Raw genomic sequence first — 27,194 nt, 5'->3', positions numbered from 1 at the left:
GGCCGTGGTTCTTCCGTTACAGCAATGGTTATGCGGTACAAAGAACCACCACAACTCAAAGGAACCTCCTATATATCACCACTATATGTTTTATTGATTTTACTTTGCAAAACATTGAGACCACTCCTGAATGGGCAGCATTCATAAGACTACCAGATCTCTACATTCAGCCTTTAATGACAATGATCATGATCCTTTGGAGCCCCTGGTATTAGACAGTGGAGAACCCTGGAGGCCTTCTAGACCTGTGAGAGTACATCTGTGATTGTAGCTCTGCAATATCACATCATTACAGTACCAGCCTTACTCCATTCTTAGGCTTTGGTGGGTTTTGAAACCCACTGAAAACTGAAAAGTCTCCACTTTAGGGTATTGTTTATTGTGGTATCTATGTAGGAACAGCTTAATGGTCTCTTCTTGTTTCATGGTTGGCAGATTAGCCAACATTATACTGCTAAATACCAAGATATCAAGCTTATTAAGCTGATTATTGATCATTTTGGATCAGAACCATCATTTCGGTCAAGGTTAATATTTTGAAATCAGTACTATGTTGGATTAACGGTAAAGCATGGATGAAAGTTGCCGGTTTCCAACGCTGGCTGCAACGGCATTGAATATACGTTAAGTTATAGCTGACCGGCACAGCTAACTGCTGCCTCTGCGGTAAAGAAAATATTTCATAACCTAAAAATGTTAAATAGCTGAGTGACTATTGGTAATATACATCAGTTCTAACTGAATATCGATTATTTTAACACTAAATTAAACAAAATTTACGTTACTGTGGTAAAAGGCCTGGTTTTAGCTAGACTTTAGCTAGCTGGTTCAAACTAGCTAACGTTAGCGGTGTCTTCAGATGTTAAAGGAAATGCATTAGTGCTCACATTATGTTTTCGGTTGTTAGCATTGGGAGCTAGCTAATGTTAGCATCCTTATTAGTAGTTGTAATTCTCAAAGTTCACATTTTGCACCATAACTTAACGTAATTTTTATTTTGTTTATTTAATTTTTTAATATTTCTGATGTAAAATATGCTTTAAATTCTCTTTTCACTTTACTTTTTATATTCTGCATTTCACAAACCCCTGTACATAAAGCAGGGATGATTTAGCATATTGCTGCTGTCCAAAAAAAAAAAAAAAAAAAGAAGATAATTCTGGATTAATCAACCAATAGAAATGCTGTAAATTTTTGGAATAAACCTTTTCCATTGGCTTCCATTTAAAGCTGTTAGCATTTTTACCTTCTCCTGTAAATTGACCACCTTTTTTAATTGGACAGCGGCGATATTTAGTGCAGTAACAGGATTTTTTGAAAAGGTTTAAGGATGATTGAAAGAGTTCAAATTTGATATATATATATATTTTATTTAATATTAAATTAAGGTGCAAAAGTGACGATGTATCCACATCAGATTGGAACGCAGATTCGATTGAGGTAATGTTGGAAGTTTAACGTTGATTTAACATCTATTCTACTGACTGATTGGTTTCGGGAGAGGCTTCCGGTCCAGCCCCGGTCCAGGCCAAAGGCCCAGGCCCAAGGCCCTTTGGTAATACCTCGGTACCACTACAGAATGGGCAGCATTCATGAGGCAACAAGATCCCTACATAAGCCTTCCATGACAACTGACGTAAACCTGCATAGACATTTATACAAGCTTATTCCAACAAGGGTCAAGCTAATTTTGACTCCAGAAGTTTTCTTGACAACTGACCGGCTTTCTTTCTCTTTTTTCTTTTGAATAGACCTTCAGTAAGGTTCATGTAGATCACGACTGGCTTATGTAAGTGTCACGTAGCCTTGTGAACGCAGACCTTCAGTGGAGCCTTGCCGATCCGTCCTGCACTCTGTTTTTAATCGAGGATTGGCATTCGCTGTTTCGCCTTAGCTCCACTTCGACTGGACGCAAAGTTTGGCGAACACGGAGCGAGAAAGGAAAAGAGAGAGAGAGAGAGATACCTAGTAGCCGTGAGCTTTTTTGGATGATGGACAAAGGAAAGGATGAGTGTGTGGGAGCGAGTGTGAAGCGCTGAGTTCAGAATCAGCATAATTCCAACTTCCACTGCCCATGTGCCAGCCCACGTCCTGCCTTGATCGGGCTGCCCACTTGACCCCTACGTCTCCGCAGACGATTCGCCGTTTCTGCCGGGCCTCTACGGAGAGGAGCTTTCTACCTCTGCGATGCCTTGCCACGTTTACCGAGTACCCCACGTCCAAACCGAGCCAACCGAGCGGTTTCTGAAGGCCACGCTCCTGTTTTTAGGCGTTGGTTGCTAAACACATTGATTGACTTCACTCGAAACCTTCCGCTCAGACGCAGGCGGCGTGCATCCTGTGTATTTCTGTGGAGTGTACTGTGGCTGGTTCTGAACTCTGATAGGATACAAATCAATGGTGATGCAATTTTAATGACCAGGCGAAGGTTACAGTGAGGCGTTTTTGGGACATGCATGTTTCTACGTCAAAAAAAAAAGCCTCAGGGTGTTTTGAGGCCTTCAGAGAAGGCCTTGTGATTCCCAGGGACTTCAAATACTACTTTTCATTTTTACATCCGTTTCTAATGAAATCATCATGGGGTATATGAATGATGTACCCCAGCATCCCCTTTATGATGAAAGCCAATTTTCGCAAAATTACTCTGACCCAGTTGCTGCTGGTGTGCCCTCTTAAAAAGGAAGGTGCGGGCGATTCCAGCGATGCCTTAGAAGAACCACTATTGGTCCCATAAAAAAAATTCTTCACGCAGTTCTGAAATTGACATATTGATCAGCTAATGCATATTAATGTCCAGCGCTGTGTTTGAGTAGCAGAACGAACCACAGATTAATAAGAGAGTTGAAGAGAATTGATTGAAACGGAAAACGAGAAAACGCTCCATCAGGTCCTTCAGTTCCCCAGTATCTAGGCGGCCGGCCCAGCCAACGCAGCTTTCCCATTGGTTAAGACTTCAGGGGTTGAACAGAGGACTCAACCTGGCAGCTTTGATTATTTATTTATTTATTTAGTTAGTTAGTTGTTAGCATTGGGAGCTAGCTATAATGTTAGCAACGTTATTATGTCCCTTCTGGTAGTTTTAATTCTCAAAGTTCACATTTTGCACCATAACTTTTTGAGAACGTTCAAAGTTTCTTTGCATAAATTTATTTATTTATGTATAAAACATATTTCTATTTTATTGATATTTATGATATTTCTGAAACAATAATATGATTTAAATTCTCTTTTCACTTTACTTTTTATATTCTGCATTTCACAAATGATGGTGGTATAAGGGATGATTAAGCATATCGCTGCTGCCCAATAAAAACCATGTATCTATGCATGTATCATATCTGTATGGTTTGAACCCTGTAGCTGCTTCTGTACACTGTGTAGATCATTCTGGATTAATAGAAATGCTGTAAAACCCTTTCCAACGGCTTCTATTTAAGCTAAGAGCATTTTTACCTTTACCTTGGAGATACAGGTTTTTTATTGAACAGCAGTGATATTTACTGCAGTAACAGGATTTTTTGAAAAGATTTAAGGATGATTAAAAGAGTTTGGGATTTCTCTTTTAGATTTTTTTTTTTAAATTTTTTTTTTGTTCAAATTTTATGTATATATATATATATAATATATATATAATTTTTATTTATTTATTTATTTTTTTTTACTGGGTGTGACCAATTTTGTGAAACCTCACTCTAGGTTCTCTGGAGGTTCTAGATACCTCACTGACTGTGAATGTCACTGTGTGAATGGTGCGTGGTCATAGTCGACTGCCCGAACCTTCAGCGCGTCGAATTCAACCAAATATTTCCGAACAAACACAAGCGGCCGAGGCACGCCGGCCCACCATGAGTGTGTTTATTCGCTTGCGTTCGTGCGGTTGGTCGGTGTGTTCTGGCCTTTAGACATAAGTATTGACACTCAGGCCTCCATGTATTGATACTAATATTGAGATACAAGCCAGGAAAGCCTTACGTAGGTGTTATACAGCCTTATGAATTGCTAATGAAGTGCGACCAGTTAATTTGGTTGAGGTTGAACTGCCAAACCCTTTCTAGAGTGCAGCGAGGTCAGGCAGTGAGGTCATACGCTTAATTGCCAGGTTGTTTATTTCTAATTAAACTCAGGTTACTCAGGCTGAGCTCCTCGCAGCGTACAGGATAGCGCAGGCAGATTAGAATCATGGGTAAGGGTCCTGTGTTATAAATGAGGCACATAAACAGCTTTAATGGAGTCCAGCTCCAGCTCTGAGCAGGCTTTGACGCTATATGGACAAAAGTATTGGGACACCTGCTCATTTATTGCTTCTTCTGAAATCAAGAGTATTGAAAAAGAGCTGATCCTGCTTTTGTTGGAGGAAAGAGGACTTTCTACTTGATTCTAGAGTGATTTGATTGCGCTGATTTGATTGCATTCAACAACAAGAGTGTCCGTTAGTGCGGTCAGGATGTTGGTTAGTGATAAATCACCACCCCACCTCATCATACCCCAACTCAACATCCCAAAAGGACTGGATGGAGCACCACCAACCATCATTCCAGAGAACACAGTTCTTCCACTGCTCCACAGCTCAACGCTTGGGGGGGCTTTATACCCCTCTATAAAGCCCACGCCTGTCCTTTTCTATTGGCAGAACTTCTTCTCTACAGGGACTAGACAAGCTGGGTGTGTGTGTGCATTCACACATCTCCATCTGCAGCAGTGGGTGCAACCTAAATTAGCTGAATGCAATTATTAGAAGGGGCGTCCACAAATATTTGGACATATAGTGTATGTGTGTATTAGTTATTATTATTGTTATTATTATTTTATTATTATATATTATATTATATTTATATATATATATATATTTTTATACTTAAACACTAAGTCGCAGCAGACAGCCACCTCGTCACTGTCTTAACCAATCTCTGAAATGGGCGAGATTTTAATCCAAGCATTTCTATTGGTCTGTTTATTTTTAAGAATCGGCGCAATGTGACAACAGCTTTACGAAATGACCATTAGATCAATAAATATTACAGTAAGCTTTCAAATGACCACACCAATATCCTCCAAAGCCTGTGTTTCCTACTGGTTACGTTTATAATGACTAAAATACATCATTATTATATATCATTTTATCTGTGTGGGATTTTAACCCCTTTTAAATATTTAAATGACTTTATTTGAAGGCTTTCACACACAGAGGACTTCATAACACGTGCATAAGCATCAGATAGCGTAGGCCGCTTTACCACTGCAAGTAGATACCGGGGGCCATAGAACCGTTCGGTGGGAGGGCTTAACGCTGTCGAGATTCGCAGATTGGCCTCATATTTGCGTTGCGTTTGTGCTGCAATATCCGGGGCTTCATATTTCCAGTAAAGACAATGGTGGGACGAAGAAGGGAGAAACACTGATTGAAGAGGCATCATCACTTTACTAGGTAATATTCAGGCCTGTCTTCCATTATGTCTTCATGATGCTTCATAACATCATTAAGACATACAGTCATATCAGAATATTATGACCACCTAGCTAATAGTGGGAATAACCACGCCTAGCAAAAAATCGCGGCATGTCCTGTATTAGGGTGAGGGAAGGTGTTCAGTATAGAGGTTTGCTGCTCCACAGTGTGGCGTCGACTGCTCGTTCCCCCCCTTGCATCAACGACCCGTGGTGCACCACTGTTATGCCGCTGTGTAGGGCAGCTCTAGTACATCCCACAAAAGTTAACGGTTTCTAAATTGTCTCCACCCTTCACCCAGTAGCCTATTATCGTGCTCTTTTGGACACCGACCAGGTCACGACTTTTGCTAAATACGATGGTTTTGCTACAACTGACTGGTGTGCTCGCTTATTTATACGCTTATTTATTCTTGTTAACGTTGTGGCGTTAACGTTTGTTTTGGATCCCACAATGTTGAAATGCACTACGTTCACAAAATATACGATGCTCTATTGTCAGAAAACGGATAGTTTGGGGCACCGATTGCTCTGTACCACTCAACGGAGTCGCCATCGCTCCCCTCTGGCATTAATGACCTGTAGGGCACCACTGTTATGCCGTAGAGAGGCACTCAGTGTGCCAGAAGGCCATTGTCGGAGCACGGTATGACCAAGAGGCCATGTCACCTAATATACAACGTTGCTGGTGTTGAGAAAACGTAACCCATGCAACCTTTGGACAATGTTCTTGCAATGTTGTGAGAAAAGTATTTGCCGGGAAGCCCTGTGACTTGGCATCTATGACGTCCCAAGTTCACTCCAGGGGTGGTCATAATGCTCTGATATGACGGTGTAAGTCTTAATGATGCCTTATCAATGGACAACTGTCTGTCACTGTGGTGTAAGGGTAAATACTGGCATGAGTGATTTCCAAATACTCAAGTACTGCTGAATGCACACCCTATTCCATGCTAATGCAGGTGTTATAAAGTCCTAATGTGGGCAGCCTTCAATAAAACAGTGCCATTTGCTCGATCAATGCATCTCCTGAACAGATCACCCTGAAAAAAGTCACTGGGCCGGAGACTTGGTTGCTCACAAAAAGGGACAACCGGGGCGATTGGTTTGGCGGCACTTGAGAAGTCTGAGGAACGTCTCCATCTTATGAGCGTCCTTCTTGAAGCAGGACAGAATGGCGTAGTCCCTCAGCACGTGCTCCACCACGTCCGGCGGAACCATGAACGCCGTCACGCTCTCGTTGTTGTGCAGCTCCAAGCTTCCCTCTTCCAGCATCTGTGAAGAGAAGGCGAAGGGTCATGCACGGTGAATCGCCATGACTCTAGAAAGCTCTAAAGACTCTAAAGAGTGTTTGTATCCAAGGACAGAGATGAAGAGCAGTAAACGGACGAAGCGACGTCTGCAGGCCCTGGGTGCAGACTTATGTATTTTAGGACAGCCGTGACAACGCCCTCAAGAGCATTACCGGCCTCACTTTTTTTCTGGGTAGGATGGCCCTCCCTCTCTCCCCCATCAATCAGTGTGATGCTAGCTAGTTTAGGGTGTTTGTTGGCAGATATAAAAGAACTGGTAGTTAGTGTTCTCCTGCAAGCATGTTGAGCTGTCCAGTGACGCAGTGGAGCTTCAGGTGACTTGGAGGAAGCTCTGCTAGCTTTTACTCTCAGAAAACTGTGAGGAATTGGGAATGACTAGAAAATTAGGGAGATGATTGGGAAACTCCTATTATGGTGGAAAAGGAATGTTTTAAAGGGCCCATGTCATCAAAACTGGCCAAAAATGGATTTCTGTGGGGGATTTCTATAAAGGAGAATTTTTTCATTTAAATTTTTATGATTTAATATTCTAATATCTAGCCCATACTGTCCATATTTGGAAGCTAATTTACAAATATGACAAATATACAAATATTACTATATATATATATATATATATATATATATATATATATATATATATATATATATTTAGCAGACTATAGCAGGGTAATGGCACTCTTTAGTGGCCTATATATATAGATATTTTGTAGCCTATAGCTGTGTAATGGCACTGTTTAGTGGCCTATATATATATATATATATATATATATATATATATATATATATATATATATATATATATATATATATATATATAGCAGGTTCCCACTTCCGCCGGTTTCTGTTTGCAGGTCAGTTCGTTCCTGATTGAACCAAAATAAACGTCACAGTCCAGCTTTCTGGTGTTTTGCTGTTCCTCAGTGCCACCACTTGACATTTTTTATATAATAAGCAGTTTCTTTTTTTAGGAATTGGTCCAAAGCACTGCTTGGGATCTGAGGAAGGTCGCCTCCTGCCATGTTTTTAACTGGATGTAATTTTACCTGCAACGTCAGGGTCAATACAGGATAGCCAAAAACAACGGAGATCATGTACGTATGTCAGGAAGGCCCAGTAAGAAACACAGCCTGTTTAATTCTAAGGTATAAAGACAGGTTAGAACATTTAGTTTTTTGCAACCATGCACACTACATATCATAAAAGAACCTCAAGGGAAAGAAACTAGAAAAATGGAGAATAGACAGCGCTTAAAAATGTCCACAGGCCGTGCTGCCCTCAGGCAGGCTATTCCAGAGGCGGCCGCCATAGGCACTGCAAGCTGCTTCCTTAAATCTCTTAATCCTCACTTTGGGGATTGTTAGCAGATTGGTGCTCTGAAACTGGTGGGACGTGTTTGTTGAAGCCTGTGGGTGAATTCGAAAACCAGTATACGAAATGCGGCCAGTGTTGGGACTTCAGCCAAGGTGAAACCTGTCAAACCAAATGTTTGGGAGAACACAGCGCTGCCTCATCACTGGTCCCTACATGGAAGCTCCGGTGCGACATTGTAAGACACATACGAAGAGGTTGGAGTGCTGTGGGATGCCATATAACTATCCAACTATCTAAGAAGAGGACCTACGTCTGTGGGTGAAGGCGCTAAATCTAAAACGTCCACCCAAACATCCAGACCTCTGCTCTTACCATTTCATGGTAAGGAGAAACCAACACCAGCACCAGAACAGAACAGTCTTAGCTAGAGAATTGGCTCAGTTATGCAGCTCCGGCAAAGCCTCCCCTCCATGAGATGTTAAGAGCAGACGTCTGGACGCTTGGGTTGACGTCTTAAATTCAGCTCCTTCAGCCATAGACTTGGATCCTCTTCTTTAGAAGACACCTACCTAGTTTTCTCTGGAGTTTCGGACTTTTCAGTTTAGTCCGAACCAAAATAGTAAAGGTGCCGCGAACCACAGCCCGAACCGAAGGACCAAAATTTGGTGCGACCAAAAGAGGTGGTCTCGGCAGACTATCGCCACCCATCAGACTGCAGAAGAACTGGAACTCCAGATTGGTAGGATTGCTTGCCATAGTTTCCTCCTTATCTTTCGGCTACGCTGTTACCGCTGTAAGCTAACAAGCGCTTGCGTTCATTTGGCGAATTTGAACTAGATTCGAGTTTCGGGCCTGAAGTTGGTTCTGCTGGTATAAAAACATAATATCAGCAAGAAGTTCGTAAACCAATCTTCAATAAACCAATCAGGATGAAGTATAGGAAGATTCAGCCCAGACTAAATAAAAAAACGCCCTTTTAGTAAAGTAAACGAGCTCCAAAGGGTTTTTTGAGCAATACCACAGAACAGAGGTCTCTAATCTGGACCTTGAGTCCTGCCTCCAGTCTTGGACTTTGTAATCCTTTGTAGACGTGATGCTACATTTACATTTACGGCATCTAGCAGAAGCTCTTCTCCAGAGTGACTTACAAAAGTGCTTCACTATTTACTCAAGAAAAACCTCAGCTAGTTTGAACAGACTAAAAAGTTTAGACTCTACTAAACACAAGTCAATATGGAGACCATAATACTCTTCTCTTCGCCTGAGTACTCTCAGAAGAGGAGGGTCTTCAGTCTGAGTTTGAAGACAGCGAGCGTTGGACTCTGCTGTTCGGACACCCAGGGGAAGTTCGTTCCACCACTTTGGTGCAGGACAGTAAAAAGCCTGGACGCTCGTCTTCCGTGGACCTTAAAGGATGGCGGGTTGAGCCGAGCCGTACTTGAAGCTGGAAGGGCTCTTGGTGCAGATCGGCTTTTGACCATCGCCATCAAGCACGGTAGCCAATCATTTACCTTAACGCTTAACTTCCAACTAGAACGAAATCCAGGACTGGAAACCGGATTCAAGGTCCAGAATCAAAGACCTCTGCCATAGAAGACCCACTTTAGGTTTTATAAAATAGCATGGCTCAAATAAAGAGTGTGTAAGAGTGTGTAAGAGTGTGTGTTCTGATGTTAGAATGGCTCAGCTCCGTAAGTGCAGCTCCAGCGTACCTTCTTGATGAGGACGAGAACTCCCTGCTCCAGATTCATCAGCTTTGTTGACATCCACTTGGTCTTGCTGAGGAGGGCACTGGGGGCGTTGTCGTAGCGATCCAGAGAATCTCGCAGGTCCACCAGAGGGTCAATCCAGAACTGAATGAGAATCAGGACGGAGTGGAGGAGCCATTTGTCCTGCAGTGAAACACAGACGCCCAGAACTCGTCAGTAAGTCCCATAAAACCTCCTAAACCCATTGTCCCATCGCCCTGGGCTGCTTGGCCGTGTCCGCAGCGAAGGACAGTGCTGAACCCTGCTTAGTGGCACTTACTGAAATTTGCTGGACTTCGCTTTTGGAGGTAGGGATGGGGACGATGTTGGATGTGCACAGGTGGCCTATATGGCCTTGCTGAGCGAGCAAAGAAAGCGGAATGAACATTTCCTCCTGCAAAAAGGAAAACACAACCTTAAAGCTTCTAACAGCAGAAGAAATCCTGCAATTAAGAGTAATTAATGTGGAAAGAGACTTCAGTGCAGAAAACAGTGCATTGTGTGTTTGTCTTAATTTAATCTTAATGCTGTTTTTCTTTTTAAAAAATAACTGTTTTAATCTGGATTGCTTCTATTTATAGTGAATTTAATATGAATTATTTTTCTATTGACAACAAATTTAATATAAATTGAAATTAAATGTTCTCTATAATAATTTAATCTGAAGTGTGTTTATCATTACAATCAATTTATAAATTGTGATTATATTTATAATTAATTTAATCTGATTTGTGTTTCAATTTACAACAAATGTAATCTTAATTGTGTTTCTTTTTATAATAAATTTAATCTGAAGTATTTAGCCGTGTCTGCAGTCAGAAGTTTACAACAAAAGTGTACAAAAAAGTTTACTGAAGTTTACAACAAATCTAATCTAAATTGTGTTTCTTGTTATAATGAATTTGTATTTCAATTTACAATAAATGTAATGTGTAATTTCTATATATAAAAATTTAATCCAAATTGTATTTCATTTTACAATTGATTTAATCCGAATTGAGTTTTTCTTTACAATTTAATCTAAATTGTGTTTCTCATTTCAGTCAATTTATGAATTGTGATTCTGTTTATAATGAACTTAATCTGAATTGTGTTTCAATTTACAACAAATTGAATCTGAATTGAAGTTCTCTTTAGAATTAATTTATGGATTGTGTTTCTATTTACAAAGACTTCTAAAGAATCTAAATTGTGTTCCTTATAGTGAATTTAATCTAAATTAGGTTCCTTTTAATTATTTAATCTGAATTGTGTTTCTATTTACAACAAATGTATTATGAATTACAATGAATCTAATCTGAATTGAGTTTTTCTTTTCAATAATTGAATCTAAACTGTGTTTCTAATCACAAAGAATTGTATTTCAGCTGAATCTGTCTTTACACTGAATTTAATCTGAATTTAATTTATTTTTACAATTAATTTGTAAAACAAAATCCTAAACTTATCCAGTGGAAGAAATATGGAAATATTCCAAGTAATTCTGGAGCAATTTTATTGATCCCATCATTATGAAAGACCAGATTCAAAAAACAGATATGTGAAAAAACATATATGAAAATGGAAATTCATGGTTTTATGTAATATTTTAGAAGTGTATATCACTTAAATACAGATACATACATCATAAGGGAATAAAATATTCTGTTACAAAGATTTTAATAAGGAAGTTATGAGCCTTTCTTACTTTAAGACTGAGCCAAATTTTAAAAAACATGAAACGAGAAGTTGATTGAGGTTCCACTGAAGTTCTCAAGACATATGTTCGAACATATGTTCAAAACTGCACTCCCTGAAGCTGCAGAGACATCTACATACCATCACAACCAGGAAAAGAACACACCTAACCAGCCCCCAACCTTCCTAACCCTCCCTGAAAAAGCTGTCTAGCTGAAGGACCACTGCAGCATTCGACAGCATTCCAGAGGGAACATGTTCTAACCACCTAAAATAAGGTCATTTGTAGTGACTGTGTGTAACGACTGGACCACTTTACTCACGAACAGTGTTCTGGCCTCCTCAGAGACCCGGTAGATGAGCTCCACATGCTGGATGGCTCGATCCAGAAGCTTCTCCACAGAGATGCTGCACCGAGTCCCTCCAGCGTCCCGATCTGGGCAGTCCAGGGAGGAACCCAGCAGACCGTGGATGGAGCAGAACAGGATCCCCAGGCAGCCCTGCAGAACTGGACACATGAAGCCAAGAGTCATGAGTATCATTTCTAAAGATTTAAAGGTTGAGGAATACTCATGATCCCAGGAAGATTGGAGTGATAGCCAAACATGTCCAACATGTGAATGTCACACAGGACAATCACTCAGATCTTTCTAGGTCAGGGAGTGCCTGACGAAACATGCACTACCTCTAGTCTTTTTCATTATTGTTCCGAGGGTGAAGAGTACTGGCTGAAATTGATCCCGTGGTCGGCCCCTGAACACAGACACCTTATATACGCAGTAGACACTTCATGAATGAATCCAAAGCCTCAGAAGCTGTAACGCAGGTGGAAAGGCGATATTTCTGGTCACGGATTTCCACTACGATTTTATGCATCATCCTTCCCTGAAGGAAAGGATTCCTGGAAGGGCTGGTCAGACCGCTCCACTCTTAATAACATGATTGTTGAGACCTTCTGGCTATTTATGTGGGCTTCTCGGCTTCCTCTAGGAGTTTTTACTACGGTCAAACATTAGCAGACTGTAGGGGGCGCTGGAGAATACTTCAGTGATTGTACTTTTACATTAGTATACAGTTTGGGACAGAATTGGCTGGACTACAGTAAGTTTGGGGTAGAATTGGTTGGACTACAGTGAGTTTGGGACAGAACTGGTTGGACCACAGTGAGTCTGGGACAGAACTGGTTGGACTACAGTGAGTCTGGGACAGAATTGGCTGGACTACAGTGAGTTTGGGACAGAATTGGCTGGACTACAGTGAGTTTGGGACAGAATTGGCTGGACTACAGTAAGTTTGGGACAGAATTGGTTGGATTACAGTGAGTTTGGGACAGAATTTGCTGGACTATAGTAAGTTTTGGGACAGAATTTGCTGGACTACAGTGAGTTTGGGACAGAATTTGCTGGACTACAGTGAGTTTAGGACAGAATTGGCTGGACTACAGTAAGTTTAGGACAGATTTGGCTGGACTACAGTGAGTTTGGGACAGAATTTGCTGTACTATAGTAAGTTTTGGGACAGAATTTGCTGGACTACAGTGAGTTTGGGACAGACTTTTTTGGACTACAGTTTGTTTGGAGTTTGGGACAGAATTTTTTGGACTACAGTAAGTTGGGACATAATTGGCTGGACTACAGTAAGTTTGGGACATAATTGGCTGGACTACAGTAAGTTTGGGACAGAACTGGCTGGACTACAGTAAGTTTGGGACAGAATTGGCTGGACTACAGTAAGTTTGGGACAGAATTGGCTGGACTACAGTGAGTTTGGGACAGAATTGGCTGGACTACAGTAAGTTTGGGACAGAATTGGCTGGACTACAGTGAGTTTGGGACATAATTGGCTGGACTACAGTAAGTTTGGGACAGAATTGGTTGGACTACAGTGAGTTTGGGACAGAATTGGTTGGACTACAGTAAGTTTGGGACAGAATTGGCAGGACTACAGTGAGTTTGGGACAGAATTGGCTGGACTACAGTAAGTTTGGGACAGAATTGGCTGGACTACAGTGAGTTTGGGACAGAATTGGCTGGACTACAGTAAGTTTAGGACAGAATTAGCTGGACTACAGTGAGTTTGGGACATAATTGGCTGGACTACAGTAAGTTTTGGGGCAGAATTGGCTGGACTACAGTCAGTTTGGGACAGGCCTTTGCTGGACTACAATCAGTCCACAAGGCCTTCACATTTCTGCACTGGCACAGTAATACAGCCAGCGTGACAATCGCTCTCTGCAATCTTCTGCTGCAGACTTGGCCAAGGATACGTTTCACATTCCTGTTAATGCAGTTAGGTCCTAGACCCCAGCACTTAATACAAATAGTTGGGTTTGAAGGATCTTCCTGAGGGTCTTTCCTTGGCCTAAGTGAGCACCTTTTATCCTGTGTTCCTTCCTGCTCCCTCAAAGCATATCTGAGCTGAAGAGCTGAAGCTGTCGTGGTTAGAGGGACTCATGGGTATGGGGCTAGAGCACTTTAGCGATACCAGAACATTCCGTCCTTCTTCCCCAAGCAGCATGGCTTCCTCACAGAGGCCAGTGAACCTTATCCCTGGGTCCGTAATCAAACGCTGCTTCAGTCTTTTGCTGGACCAGCTGCTTTCTGATGGCCTCTAGCTCCAGCTTTAGGTGATCCACTGACATTTGGCCTGCACTGAGGAAATCCCCAGAAGATGAATCTGGGTTAGGACCTTGAACGTCAGCACTTCTCCTCATTCTTCACCTTCTGAGGGCAGAAATCTTTAGTTTATCACTCTGTTTTAATTGTACTTTAAATCCCATATGTCTTAAATCAGAACAGTGTTCATTTACTGCAAAACTAAGCCTGGTCTGTGTGAAAAGAATTGAGCATACTACTACATACTACTACATTTAGTTTGGGACAGAATTGGCTGGACTACAGTAAGTTTGGGACAGAATTGGCTGGACTACAGTGAGTTTGGGACAGAATTGGCTGGACTACATTGAGTTTGGGGCAGAATTGGCTGGACTACAGTGAGTTTGGGACAGAATTGGCTGGTCTACAGTCAGTTTGGGACAGAATTGGCTGGGCTACAATCAGTTTCGGACAAATGTTTCCTGTACCAAAGTCAGTTTGAAACATTATTTTGCTGGATTATAGTCAGTTTGGGACAAAAGTTTCCTGGACTACACACAATTTGGGAAAAAATCCTGCTGGACTACAGTCAGTTTGGGACATTATTTTGCTAGATTATAGACAATTTGAGACATAATTCTGATGGGCAGCTTGGGAATTGGCTGGACTACAGTCAGATTGGGACAGATTTGGCTGGTCTATAGTCAGTTTGGGACAGAATTGGTTGGACTACAGTGAGTTTGGGACAAAACTGGCTGGGCTATAGTCAGTTTTGGGACAGAATTGGCTGGACTATAGTATGTTTGGGACAGAATTGGAAAGACTATAGTCAGTTTGGGACAGAATTGGTTGGACTACAGTCAGTTTGGGAATTGGCTGGGCTATAGTCAGTTTTGGGACAGAATTGGATGGACTACAGTCAGTTTGGGAATTGGCTGGGCTATAGTCAGTTTTGGGACAAAACTGGCTGGGCTATAGTCAGTTTTGGGACAGAATTGGCTGGACTATAGTCAGTTTGGGACAGAATTGGAAAGACTATAGTCAGTTTGGGACAAAACTGGCTGGACTATAGTCAGTTTTGGGACAAAATTGGCTGGACTATAGTCAGTTTGGGACAGCATTGGCTGGACTACAGTATATTTGGGACAGACCTCTGCTGGACTACAATCAGTTTCGGACAAACATTTCCTGTACCAAAGTCAGTTTGGGACATTATTTGGCTGGACTATAGTCAGTTTGGGACAAACTCCTGCTGGCCTGTATTCTGTTTGGGCCAGAATTCTGCTGGTTTGTAGTCAGTTTGGGACAGAAGTTTGTGGACAAGGAAGAAAATGTTCTTGCCCTGCCTTTAAGTTTGGTTCAAAGCCTGAGGCCTGAATAAAGCTCTTTAGCACATCAATACTCAGGTAGGAGACACTTCTTCAGTCTCCAACTGCTGATCGGAGGGAACTGAATCTTACTGGTTTTGCTGGTTTTAGACACCTTGGGTTACCTTTGTCTTTGGCACACGTACCAGAATTTCACACCAGAAATGGTTTTACCTCCTTAAAAATAATCCAAACCTGGACAATTCAAATTATACACACAAATATGTATATGGTTGAGGCCTAATTTCTTGTACTTGTACTTCCAAAGGTGCCCACAGTTGCAGAAACACCCTTCAACAGTGCAGCAGTGAAAACCTCCGGACTTCTAAGAGTGAAGCCACAATTGCAATCATTTCTAGAAATTTCAAAGGATGTTCCACATCAACCCATGTATAAGAGATCAGTGCAGAGAGCTGTGATCCTTTGATGACGTCAGTCCTTAGTTTCTTATTCATAGTTTGTCATTTCTGCCACCTTTTGAGTGGCTTCACTGAGCCCAGAGTTTACACAGAGTACCTTCTCAGTGCCTTGGTCTCCCAGGGGATTAGGTGTCTCTTTACTTCTGACCTTCTGACTTCTGTTCCCCTTTGTCTTGTGACGCACATACGAATGGGCCTCAGAATAACCACTGGCTTAACGTTTTCACCAAATTAGGCCAAAAGGAAAGCTTGGGAAATCTAAGGAATGGAAAATTCTTTCTTGGAGGTGTCACCATGCAAAGAACTGAACATTTTTAGAGGGATGATCTGAGCAAATATGAAAAAGCTTCATAAATCAATTCACTTACCAGCAGCACAGATTCGCTAAAAGCATTGAGATTTGTTGCCTTGAGATACTACTCTAACAGGTTTTCATTTTCATGTAATAAAAAAGGTTTTGGAAAGATGGAAGATGGCTATGGAAATGAGCCCTAAGAATAGTATGGCTTTGGGATGAGTTTGTTTTTTCATTTAAATGATGTGCAAAGTAGATTTATTAGATTCCCTTTTATTTTTTTGGACCTATAATATGATTTCAGATTAGATTTGCATATTTGGGTTTGCATATCGATCTCAACAAACTTCCAATGATCACATAATAATCCTGTCAGTCACTAAAAAAAAAGCTCATTCCAGGTGTCGGTAATTGCCGCTGTTCAAAGTCAATTACATTTCCTCTAGATTCGATAATGCATAGTCTCTGCACATGTGGGTAAAAGTAAGTCGAGTGGCAGCTTATGTCCATCTTCAGAGCCCTTGCAATTTCACCCACACACTCAGACGGGGCAGGTGGGGGGCTTCAAGCTGCTGGTTAAACATGCATTGCTATCAGTGAAGCTTGCTTAACCTCAACTCATCCACATGGCTGCCTTTAATCTGCTTCCCTAAACGGCACATCCCCCTTACAGCCGAGAAGGGAAGCTGGTCGGCTCCCGGCCCTGCACACCTGCAAGAGGCAGGCAGGAGAACCTTCTGGGCTAGTTTCCTGATTCCTACTTATCTCGGAGGTTTCCTTCGGGTTGCTCACTGGCATTCAAGCTGCTATGTCAAGAACATTGCCTACTCTGGCCCAGACAGTCTCCACACTGCCTTAAGTTTCAGTGAGGTTCACACTCATCATCCTGGCCTCCTACCTACTTTTTAATCTGTCAGAGCTGGGTGGATGCTTAGAAAGTGTGTTTTGGGTCATTGGGTCATCCAACCAATTTTTGCCCCAAATTGAAAAGTAAGTAGTCCACCAAAATTGTGGCCCACACCAAGTGTAGAATAGCAGATTCCTCTTCCACACTGACTGCAGTCCAATCAAATACTTAGGTCTTAAACCAGCATTATGTGGCATTTCTATCTTAAAATAGCAGTGGGATCAAGCTGGATAGCTGACTTGGCCAATCAAGAACACTGGCTATTCTGACCCTCACAATCTCCACAACTACTTTAGCCTTATGTTTCAATTAGGTTCACACTCACCATCTCTACCCATAAGAGATGGGTCAGTGGGCTTCTTACCCACTTTTTAATCCATCAAAGCTGGATGGTTGCTTAGGCCGTGTGTTTCGGGTCATTGGGTCAATCAACAATCAAAATCAACAGTAGCCCACCAAAATTGTGCCCCACACCAAGTGTAGAACAGCAGATTTCTGTCCAGAACTGTCTGTAGTCCAGCAAAATTATGGCCCCAGCCAATTGCAGTCCAGTAAATGTCTGTCCCAAAGTGACTAGTCCAGCAGGATTGTCCCAAACTGACAGTAGTCCACCAAACGTGTGTCCCACACCAACTGTAGTCCAGCAGAATTGTCCACTAAAACTGACTGTGGCCCAGCATTATACGTTTGCCAGTGTACGGTGAGTCTGGAAAAGATATCTGCTGCTCAACAGGTGGTGTAAGACATCATTTTGGTGGACTACTGTCCATTTGGGACATAATTCTGCTGATCTGTTGGTTTGGGACAGAATCCTACTGGACTACGATTGTTTTGGACCACAATTCTGCTTTAGACATTTATTGGACTATGGTCAGTTTAGGACAGTATTCTGCTGGACTACAGTCAGTTCTGAACAGAAATCTGCTGGACTACAGTCAGTCTGGGACAGACATTTATTGGCCTATAGTCAGTTTAGAACATAATCCTGCTGGACTACAATTGTTTTGGACCACAAGTCTGCCGGACTACAGTCTGGGACAGACATTTATTGGACTATAGTCAATTTGGGACAGACTCCTGCTGAACTACAGCCGTTTTTGAATAAAGGTAAAGGTAAAGGTGCACGTATTTGTCACAATACAGAAGGCTGAATAGTGGTAGACAGTATCCACTCGAGTTTGTTCGAAAACCTCGAGCCTGATAAAAGCTCTGCTACACATCTGCACTCAGGCAAGAGACGCTGCTTCAGCGTCCAGCTGCTGACTGGAGTCAGAAGAAAAGCAGCCATGTGGGTCAGAGAGAGCCATCCATCTGGGGAACAGTGCAGGAGGGAGGTTATGAGGAACAGGCCTTACCTTACATTAGAGAAGATGCTGTTGACTGGAGCTCTACCTGAACAGACACACACGTACATACACACACTACTGCAGAGAAAGCAGCACACACACATGAATATGGATGAGAGTTCTCTGCTCTGAGGATCTTTGTGCCCTCTGTAGTGGACTCTATCCCTCTGTCTCTCTGTCTCTCTGTCTCTCGGTCTCTACTCCCTCCCTCCATTCCTTCTCCCACACACACTCGCTCGCTCTCTCGCTCTCTCTCTCTCTCTCTCCCTTTCACTCGTCAACCGTACTTGTTGTGCTGTGATCCCAAGAGGAGGGGGGGGAGATGAGTTTCAAAGCCCGACTCACCATCAAAAGGAATGAAAGGTAGAGTCTGACTGGTCCCAGGGGCCGTATTACAGTTAATATTCATTAATTGAGAGTTAGCTTTCAGGGTGGCTGTTTTTCTTTTTTTTATATAAGCTGTGAGTGTGTGTGTGTGTGTGTGTGTGATTTTCTTTTTTTTTTTTTTTTACACCATCAGCATACGGCTGCTGAGTGATTCACAACTGCCTCGCTGTTGCCTTTTACCAGCAACTACATTTTGAAGCAGCACGGACACTTGACACATTCTGCCGATCGCTGAGGAAAAGTGCCTGGAGTCTTTTTGTCCCCTCTGCGTAATAAGCTGTGCATAGATGCATTTCACAAGGAATACTAAGTGCTTCTAGCTGGATGTTTCCTACGAATATTGTCATGCATTACCATCCTTGGTCTGTCAGCACGACAGCGAGAGGGCCGGGTAATATTTCCGAAGGTCCGTTGACCCTCCTCTCTACTCCACGGTTTAGCCGTTCTTTGGAATCTGCCGCCCTTCTTTCTTTAGCAGCTTTAGGCTACCTGTTTAAAGTCCCCGGGATTTAAAGCCACCTGTTGATTTTTTTGATTTGGAAATTGAGAACAATCCCAATCCCGATTGTGGCTTTTCCATCTTGACTTTCCTTTTTAATCTAGCAGTGCCCCCAGCTCTAGGAGGGTGCTGGATTACAGTTGGTTTGGGACAGAATTCTGCTTGGGTACCGTCTGTTTGGGACAATCTTGCTGGACAGAAATGTGCTATTTTGGTGTGAGACACAATTTTGGTGGAGTACTGTTGGTTTAGGACAGAATTCCCCTGGACTACAGTTTGGGACAGAAATGTGTTGGACTACAGTTTGGGACAGAAATGTGTTGGACTACAGTTTGGCCATGTACCCGGTTCTGATGCATCAGCCACATCACTCCAGTGCCGGCCAGGGTGATGCGGCCGAAGCATCAATACCGGTTACACGCCGATTTGCAGACGATGCTGCATCATCGGTGTCCGTTTGGAAAGAGAGGCCCTGGGAGGCACCCTCCCTCTGTGGGTGGAGAACATGTATGGGTCAGATTCTCGGCAATCCAAACCGTTGCATGTTAGCACACATGCTTAATAGCCACGGCGACGGGATTGCCACACAGCTACTGTGAAGTTGGTTCCTAATTAATCGTCCAGGTTTTAGTTCACGCTTGATGGCTCCCTCTCGGCGAGGGGATTAATTGTTTTTATTGGAAGTGTGAGATGACTGACACAGTGGTAATAAAATCCGCCCCGCTTTTATATGTGCTCCAGCCACTGCATTTAATCCTCCAGAACAATAAAAGCATATCACTGCTGGAAAGCCGTGGGGCCTCTGGGTATTTTTGGGCAACCGAGGCATGCAGTTGCCATGCCAATGCGCCTTCATAGCATTTGAAATAAGTTCACTGATGGAGCTGGACCATTGGCCAGAGCCAGAGAGGCAAAGCAGTGCATAAGGAGGGGAGAGGAGATAAGGGGGTGGGGCGGGGGGTGGGGGGGTGGTAGGAGTTAGGAGGAGCCCTGCGGGACAGCCAGAGAAGAACAGTACGTCCCTCACCTTTTAACAGGAAGTTCTTCACCCCCCCTTAACCCCCCCTTACCCACTCCTCGTTACCCAGACACAGCAGCTTCAATCAGCATGGCGGTCTCCAGGCTCCACCACTGCCGGGACGCAGGGCCGTCCGGCAAGACAAGCAAACAAACTCGCCGAATTCATAAAGGAAGGGTCAGTGAGGCCAAGGGAAGCTGGAGGCTCTGCTGTGGCTCTCCTGTGACAGCCCACCTGCTCATGAACAATGGCTTAGCGCTCAGGGTTGGCTGCGCCGAGGCCCAGTCGTGGGCTTTCAAAGGGAAGGTTTTAGTGCAAGCTTGATAGAGAGAGAGAGAGAGAGAGAGAGAGAGAGAGAGAGAGAGAGAGAGAGGGCTCTAAACACACTACAGGCTCTCCTGGATTGGAGACATCAGATATCCCGTACAGGATACCCCACAATGTTTGTGGACACCCCCACTAATAACCCCTTCGAATGACCGCATTCAGCTCCGTTAAGCTGCACCCATTGCTGCTGCTGGACTCTCTCTGGAGCAGATGAACCTATGGACCTATTGTGACCATGCCACCTACTGCCACTAGCAAGAGCTGGAAGGGTATATAGCCCCCCAGGTGGGTTCCCGGGGGTTGGGGTTCCCGGTGGGTTTCAGGTGCACATAGGCTCTGAGTGGGTTGGTACATGCATTTTTTAGCCTTGTTAGCATCATTAGCTTAGCATCTTCATTCCTGAACCAAAGAAGCACATGTCAGATATCGATCATATCTAGGCTGATTGACTGCATCTGGGTTCGGTGATCAATCATATTGATTTTTTTTTTTTCCTGCCAAACTACGCCTTGAATTGCTTAATTCTATCACGCAGTGCATCTTATCTGGAAGCATCTGCATCTAATTACCTTTCTCCACTCCTTTAATCTGTCAGCCACCTGTGCCTATATTTAATTACTGGGTTCAGCTGATTGTAGGTGCACCCATTGCTGACATGAGGTTTTAACACATGCACACAACAACTGTGTGTGTTCTAGAGAAAAGCACTGACCAATAGAATGGCCATGCTGAGATAAAAAAAAAAAAGCCTGGCCAGCTCATGATGGTCTGAGCTGGTTAAGCTGGTTAACCGGTTTAGCTCTTGACCAGCATAGGGTATGTTTTTTGCTTAAGTTTGATGGTTTAGCTGGTCTACAGGCATGGTCAACCTGATCCAGCATGACCAAGCTGGTGAGCCAGAATGACCAAGTTGACCAAACTGGTCGACCAACATGACCAGCATGATCAAGCTGGTGGGCCAGAATGACCAGCATGACCAAGCTGTTTGACCAGCATGACCAGTAGGATCAAGCTAGTTGAACAACATGACCAGCATGACCAAGCTGGTTGACCAGCATGACCAGTATGTCCAACTTGGTCGACAAACATGACCAGCAAGACCAAGCTGGTGGGCCAGAATGACCAGCAAGACCAAGCTGGTTGACCAGCATGACCAGTATGTCCAACTTGGTCGACAAACATGACCAGCAAGACCAAGCTGTTCAACCAGCATGACCAGTAGGAGCAAGCTGGTTGACCATCATGACCAGTATGTCCAACTTGGTCGATGAACATGACCAGCATGACCTGGTTGAAGCTGGTTGACCAGAATGACCAGTAAGACCAAGTTGGTCGACCAGCATGACCAGTAGGACCAAGCTGGTCGACCAGCATGACCAACATGACCAAGCTGGTCGACCAACATGACCAAGCTGGTCGACCAACATGACCAAGCTGGTCAACCAACATGACCAAGCTGGTGGACCAGAATGACCAGTAAGACCAAGCTGGTCGACCAGCATGACCAGTAGGACCAAGCTGGTCGACCAGCATGACCAGTAGGACCAAGCTGGTCGACCAACATGACCAAGCTGGTCAACCAACATGACCAAGCTGGTGGTCCAGAATGACCTGTAAGACCAAGCTGGTCGACCAGCATGACCAGTAGGACCAAGCTGGTGGGCCAGAATGACCAGCAAAATCAAGCTGGTTGATCAGCATGACCAGTAGGACCAAGCTGGTCAACCAACATGACCAACATGACCAGCAAAAACGAGCTCTGGGACGTCCCTTCAGAGAACTAAAGACGAGTCGAGATTTCTGAAACCCAAACTATTCAACCAAATCCTCACAGCAGTGTTCCAACATCTAGAACAAAGCCTTCCCACAAGAGTAAAGTCACAAAGAGGCAGCAACTCTCTTTTAAAACCCTCGGTTTCTGAAGGAAAGCTGGATGCGGAGGTGTCCGCAAACTTTTGCTCATCAGAGGTTTGTTTATTGACAGCTCAGTGGCTCTGTACTGGTCCGAAGGCTCCGGACTGCAGGCCCACGTTTGTCCACCTCCGCCTCCTGCTTTTGATGGAGGTGTTGCTTGAGGTGTTTTTCCTATTCTCATTTTTATTTGGGGGTTTATTCTCTGATGGGTTTCCGTCCGTCTGTCTGTCAGTAACCCAATAAGCAGCAGAGACGGAGGGAAACGCGGCGCGCAATAGAGACACAGTGACAGACTACCTCTTCACTGTTTGCTCTCAGTACTCCCGTCTGAGCAGGGACGCGGCGCCTCTCCGCCCTCACGCGCTCACTAGGTGGCAGTAAAGGTCTTGGATGCTGTTCCTCAGAGTGACACTGTGCTCTGGGGGTTGAGCGTCGGCCTGGCCTTATTTGTGCCAGAGAGAGTTGTCACACTGAGGGTCCGCGAAGTGACGTACCCGCTTCCTTTTCCAGCACAGGCCAGAGAAACAGGAAAACAAGCTCCTACTGAAGCTTAATGAGCACCGGAGCACGCTGGAGAAAAGCCTGTGTGCCGCGTGTTTACCTGATTACCTGACCTGCTCTCGCCTCCCCCTGCTCACCTTCGGAGGGTCCGGGCAGAGCGGAGCGGAGCAGAGCGGAGCAGAGCAGATCTGAAGGAATGTGATGGATGAAGCTGTATCTTCAGGGGAATTCCAGCGATTTTCCCATTTTCCAAACCTTCTGCATCTTTCAGTGACTGAGGTGTGAATAAGTGATCCAGACTGGGTCTGAGAGACGGACCCGCTCAGATCTCTTCACAGCGGTGCTGAATGAAAGCAGGGGTCACCGTGACTACTGCCCAACCTCAGCCCCTTGATCTACTGTCCCAACCCACCATCTGAAAATCAGACCTTTTTTTATTTTTTTCTTCTGGGGAATATTGGGCCGAACATTGGGCGCCCCCAAACCCTGTGTGCTCGTTGGGATCCGCACAAGTGTGAAAGTGAAGTACCACGAGTACCCGTGCCTGTGAGTAGGCCCGGCTGGTACTGGACCCAAAACTGCTACTCTAAATGCAGCTAGAGAGAGAGAGAGAGAGAGAGAGAGAGAGAGAGAGAGCGACAAATGAGGAGTGAGAGAGAGACTTTGAGAAAGAGCTAGAGAGAGAAAGAGAGAGAGTGCATGTAAGAGAGACATACAGAAAGAGAGAGAGAGAGAGAGAGAGAGAGAGCGCAAGAGACAGACACAAAAGAATGGGAGAAAGCATGAGAGAGACGGAGAGCGAGCCAGAGAGTGAGCACGTTAGGGCGAGAGAGAAATAGAGAGAGCAGAGAGTGCATATGTGAGACACAAGGAGAGAGAGAGAGAGAGAGAGAGACGGAGAGAGTGCACAAAGCAAAAGAACAAGACAGCTAGTGTGTGTGTGTGTGTGTGAGATGGAGGGAGAGAGCATGAGAGAGCGAGCTAGCAAGCAAAAGAGCACACACACAAGACAAAGCAAGAGAAGAGAAAGCATGAGCGGGCGAGTGAGCACGTTACAGAGAGAGAGAGAGAGAAAGAGAGGGAGAGAGACACTGAGAGACACACTAAGAGAGAGCTCTGGAGTGAGAGAGAGAGAGAGAGACTGAGAGAGAGAGGGCCTGTTAGAAAGACATACAAAGAGAGAGAGCAGAAAGTGCATTTGGGAGAGAGACAAGAGTGGAGAGAGAGAGAGAGAGAGAGAGAGAGAGAGAGAGAGAGAGAGAGAGATGGAGAGAGTGCACAAGCAAAACCACAAGAGAGAGAGAGAGAGAGAAAATGCTAATCTACTACAGTGTATAAACATCGCCGCTGTATAGAGCTGAGGTTAGAGATCAGGTATTTTGGAGATCAGGTATTTTGGAGATTAGGTATTTTAGAGATCAGATATTTTGGAGATCAGGTATTTTAGAGATCAGGTATTTTGGAGATCAGGTATTTTAGAGATCAGGTATTTTGGAGATCAGGTATTTTGGAGATCAGGTATTTTGGAGATCAGGTATTTTAGAGATCAGGTATTTTGGAGATCAGGTATTTTGGAGATCAGGTATTTTAGAGATCAGGTATTTTGGAGATTAGGTATTTTGGAGATTAGGTATTTTGGAGATTAGGTATTTTGGAGATCAGGTATTTTAGAAATCAGGTATTTTGGAGATTAGGTATTTTGGAGATTAGGTATTTTAGAGATCAGGTATTTTGGAGATTAGGTATTTTGGAGATCAGGTATTTTGGAGATCAAGTATTTTGGAGATTAGGTATTTTGGAGATTAGGTATTTTAGAGATCAGGTATTTTGGAGATTAGGTATTTTGGAGATCAGGTATTTTGGAGATCAAGTATTTTGGAGATTAGGTATTTTGGAGATTAGGTATTTTGGAGATTAGGTATTTTAGAGATCAGGTATTTTGGAGATTAGGTATTTTGGAGAGCAGGTATTTTGGAGATTAGGTATTTTGGAGATTAGGTATTTTAGAGATCAGGTATTTTGGAGAGCAGGTATTTTGGAGATTAGGTATTTTAGAGATCAGGTATTTTGGAGATCAGGTATTTTAGAGATTAGGTATTTTAGAGATCAGGTATTTTGGAGAGCAGGTAGTTTAGAGATCAGGTATTTTAGAGATCAGGTATTTTAGAGATCAGGTATTTTGGAGATTAGGTATTTTGGAGATTAGGTATTTTGGAGAGCAGGTATTTTACAGATCAGGTATTTTGGAGAGCAGGTATTTTGGAGATTAGGTATTTTAGAGATCAGGTATTTTGGAGATCAGGTATTTTAGAGATTAGGTATTTTAGAGATCAGGTATTTTGGAGAGCAGGTAGTTTAGAGATCAGGTATTTTAGAGATCAGGTATTTTAGAGATCAGGTATTTTGGAGATTAGGTATTTTGGAGATTAGGTATTTTGGAGAGCAGGTAGTTTAGAGATCAGGTATTTTAGAGATCAGGTATTTTAGAGATCAGGTATTTTGGAGATTAGGTATTTTAGAGATCAGGTATTTTGGAGATTAGGTATTTTGGAGATCAGGTATTTTAGAGATCAGGTATTTTAGAGATCAGGTATTTTAGAGATTAGGTATTTTGGAGATCAGGTATTTTAGAGATCAGGTATTTTGGAGATTAGGTATTTTGGAGATTAGGTATTTTAGAGATCAGATATTTTGGAGATCAGGTATTTTAGAGATCAGGTATTTTAGAGATCAGGTATTTTAGAGATTAGGTATTTTGGAGATCAGGTATTTTAGAGATCAGGTATTTGATGTTTCAGGCCGAAACCCACCTCTAACATCTCCTGTACAGCAGCAGTGGGGTCCCTCTTTCCATCGCTGCATTTGAGGACACGCGGGCGCTGCTGTAGCTGTCAGGCTACAACAGAAACCACCACGAGGCCATGAAATGCGCAGGGACAGAGGCGTTGCATCAGCGCGCCACGTTTAGTATTTTTACCCAGGCTGCTTTCCAGGCCGCGTTCCACAGATGAGGAGAACATACACGGCCTTTTGCGGCGCTTTAACGTCCTCTCGCTGCGGGACGCTCTCAACAGCTTGAGCGGCTTCTGTCGTGCTTTCTTTGGCAAGCTAATTTCCCCAGCGGTGTGGTAGCGTTCGCTCAAAGCCTCCTCCTCGTCATCCGCAGGTGATTAGATTTATCAGTCTGATAACGACATGCGAGCGTTCTCCTACGGTTAGAACAGGCGTGCCTTTGCCTTTGCCTTCTCTCTCTTTCTCTCTCTCTCTCTCTCTCTCTTTGCCGTGCATGCGGCAGATATTTCAAGAGCTTTTCATCAAGTGAACGCACCTCTTTAAAAAAAAAAAAAAAAACGGGCCAAGGAAAAGCTAACGAGATTCTCTCCGAATAATTGGCCATCATGAAACCCGAGCCTCTGAGGCTGCTTCTCCTTCGCTCCAGCAAGATCTCTAATCATGAGGTAGAACGTCCGCCGTAGAGACGAAAAGGCTCGGGCTGTTACGTCCGGCTCGCTTGCGTCTCTTTCGGACGGAAAGACGCTTTTCGGAAGCTGTTATTTCGGAGGGGTGGGCGATTTGATGGTACGGGCCGCCATCACGATGCACTTTTCTGGGAATATCGTGGATATTATCGGTACTTCTACAACAGAAGAACTACGTAAACCTCAGGAGTTGGCGAACGGCGTACCTCAGACGTGGCCGTGAGGCCTCAGACTCCGCTGGATTAGCCACCTTGTCCATTGAGACCAGCTGAGACCTTCTGATGTTCCAGCAGGCTCGATTCTAGTAATATCCGAAAATTTAGAGCATATTATAATATTTTTTTCAATAAATTTCTTTCTCCAAAGATGGTCCTGCCAATTAACCCGCCAGTTAGTAGCTCCCCCTAATACTAGCAATGCTTCCCACTAGGAAGGTATGGACTTCTCCAATACATGCAAAGCCAGCCAGCAGGCACCAGGCTCAGAGGAAAGCGCCAGGTCCACCAGGCCAGGCCAACATCGCTTAAGAGCGCCATCTACCCACCCGGAGACAGCACGGCAAATCGTGCTCACTCAGACTCCGGCTGCTGATGGCAAAGCGGCAAGGCTGGGGATTCAAACTCATGACCCCTCAGGCCAGTAGT

The 27,194-nt window shown here is 43.7% G+C and overlaps 1 protein-coding gene across 1 annotated transcript; it reads right to left on the bottom strand.

The window, feature by feature from the left end:
• Positions 1–6,522: 6,522 nt before the first annotated feature.
• Positions 6,523–12,198, bottom strand: smtlb (somatolactin beta). Its single transcript, XM_072658571.1, has 5 exons — positions 12,183–12,198; positions 11,821–12,005; positions 10,101–10,214; positions 9,785–9,964; positions 6,523–6,720 (listed from the first exon to the last, which is right to left on the bottom strand). The coding sequence occupies exons 1-5, from the start codon at positions 12,196–12,198 to the stop codon at positions 6,523–6,525; spliced, it is 693 nt and encodes a 230-aa protein (XP_072514672.1).
• Positions 12,199–27,194: the final 14,996 nt, after the last annotated feature.

This window comes from Salminus brasiliensis, chromosome 16 (genome assembly GCF_030463535.1).
Source record: "Salminus brasiliensis chromosome 16, fSalBra1.hap2, whole genome shotgun sequence".
In the NCBI taxonomy this organism is placed as follows: domain Eukaryota; kingdom Metazoa; phylum Chordata; class Actinopteri; order Characiformes; family Bryconidae; genus Salminus; species Salminus brasiliensis.
Note: the sequence above shows the minus strand (reverse complement) of the source record. Positions and strands in the feature narration are given on the sequence as shown.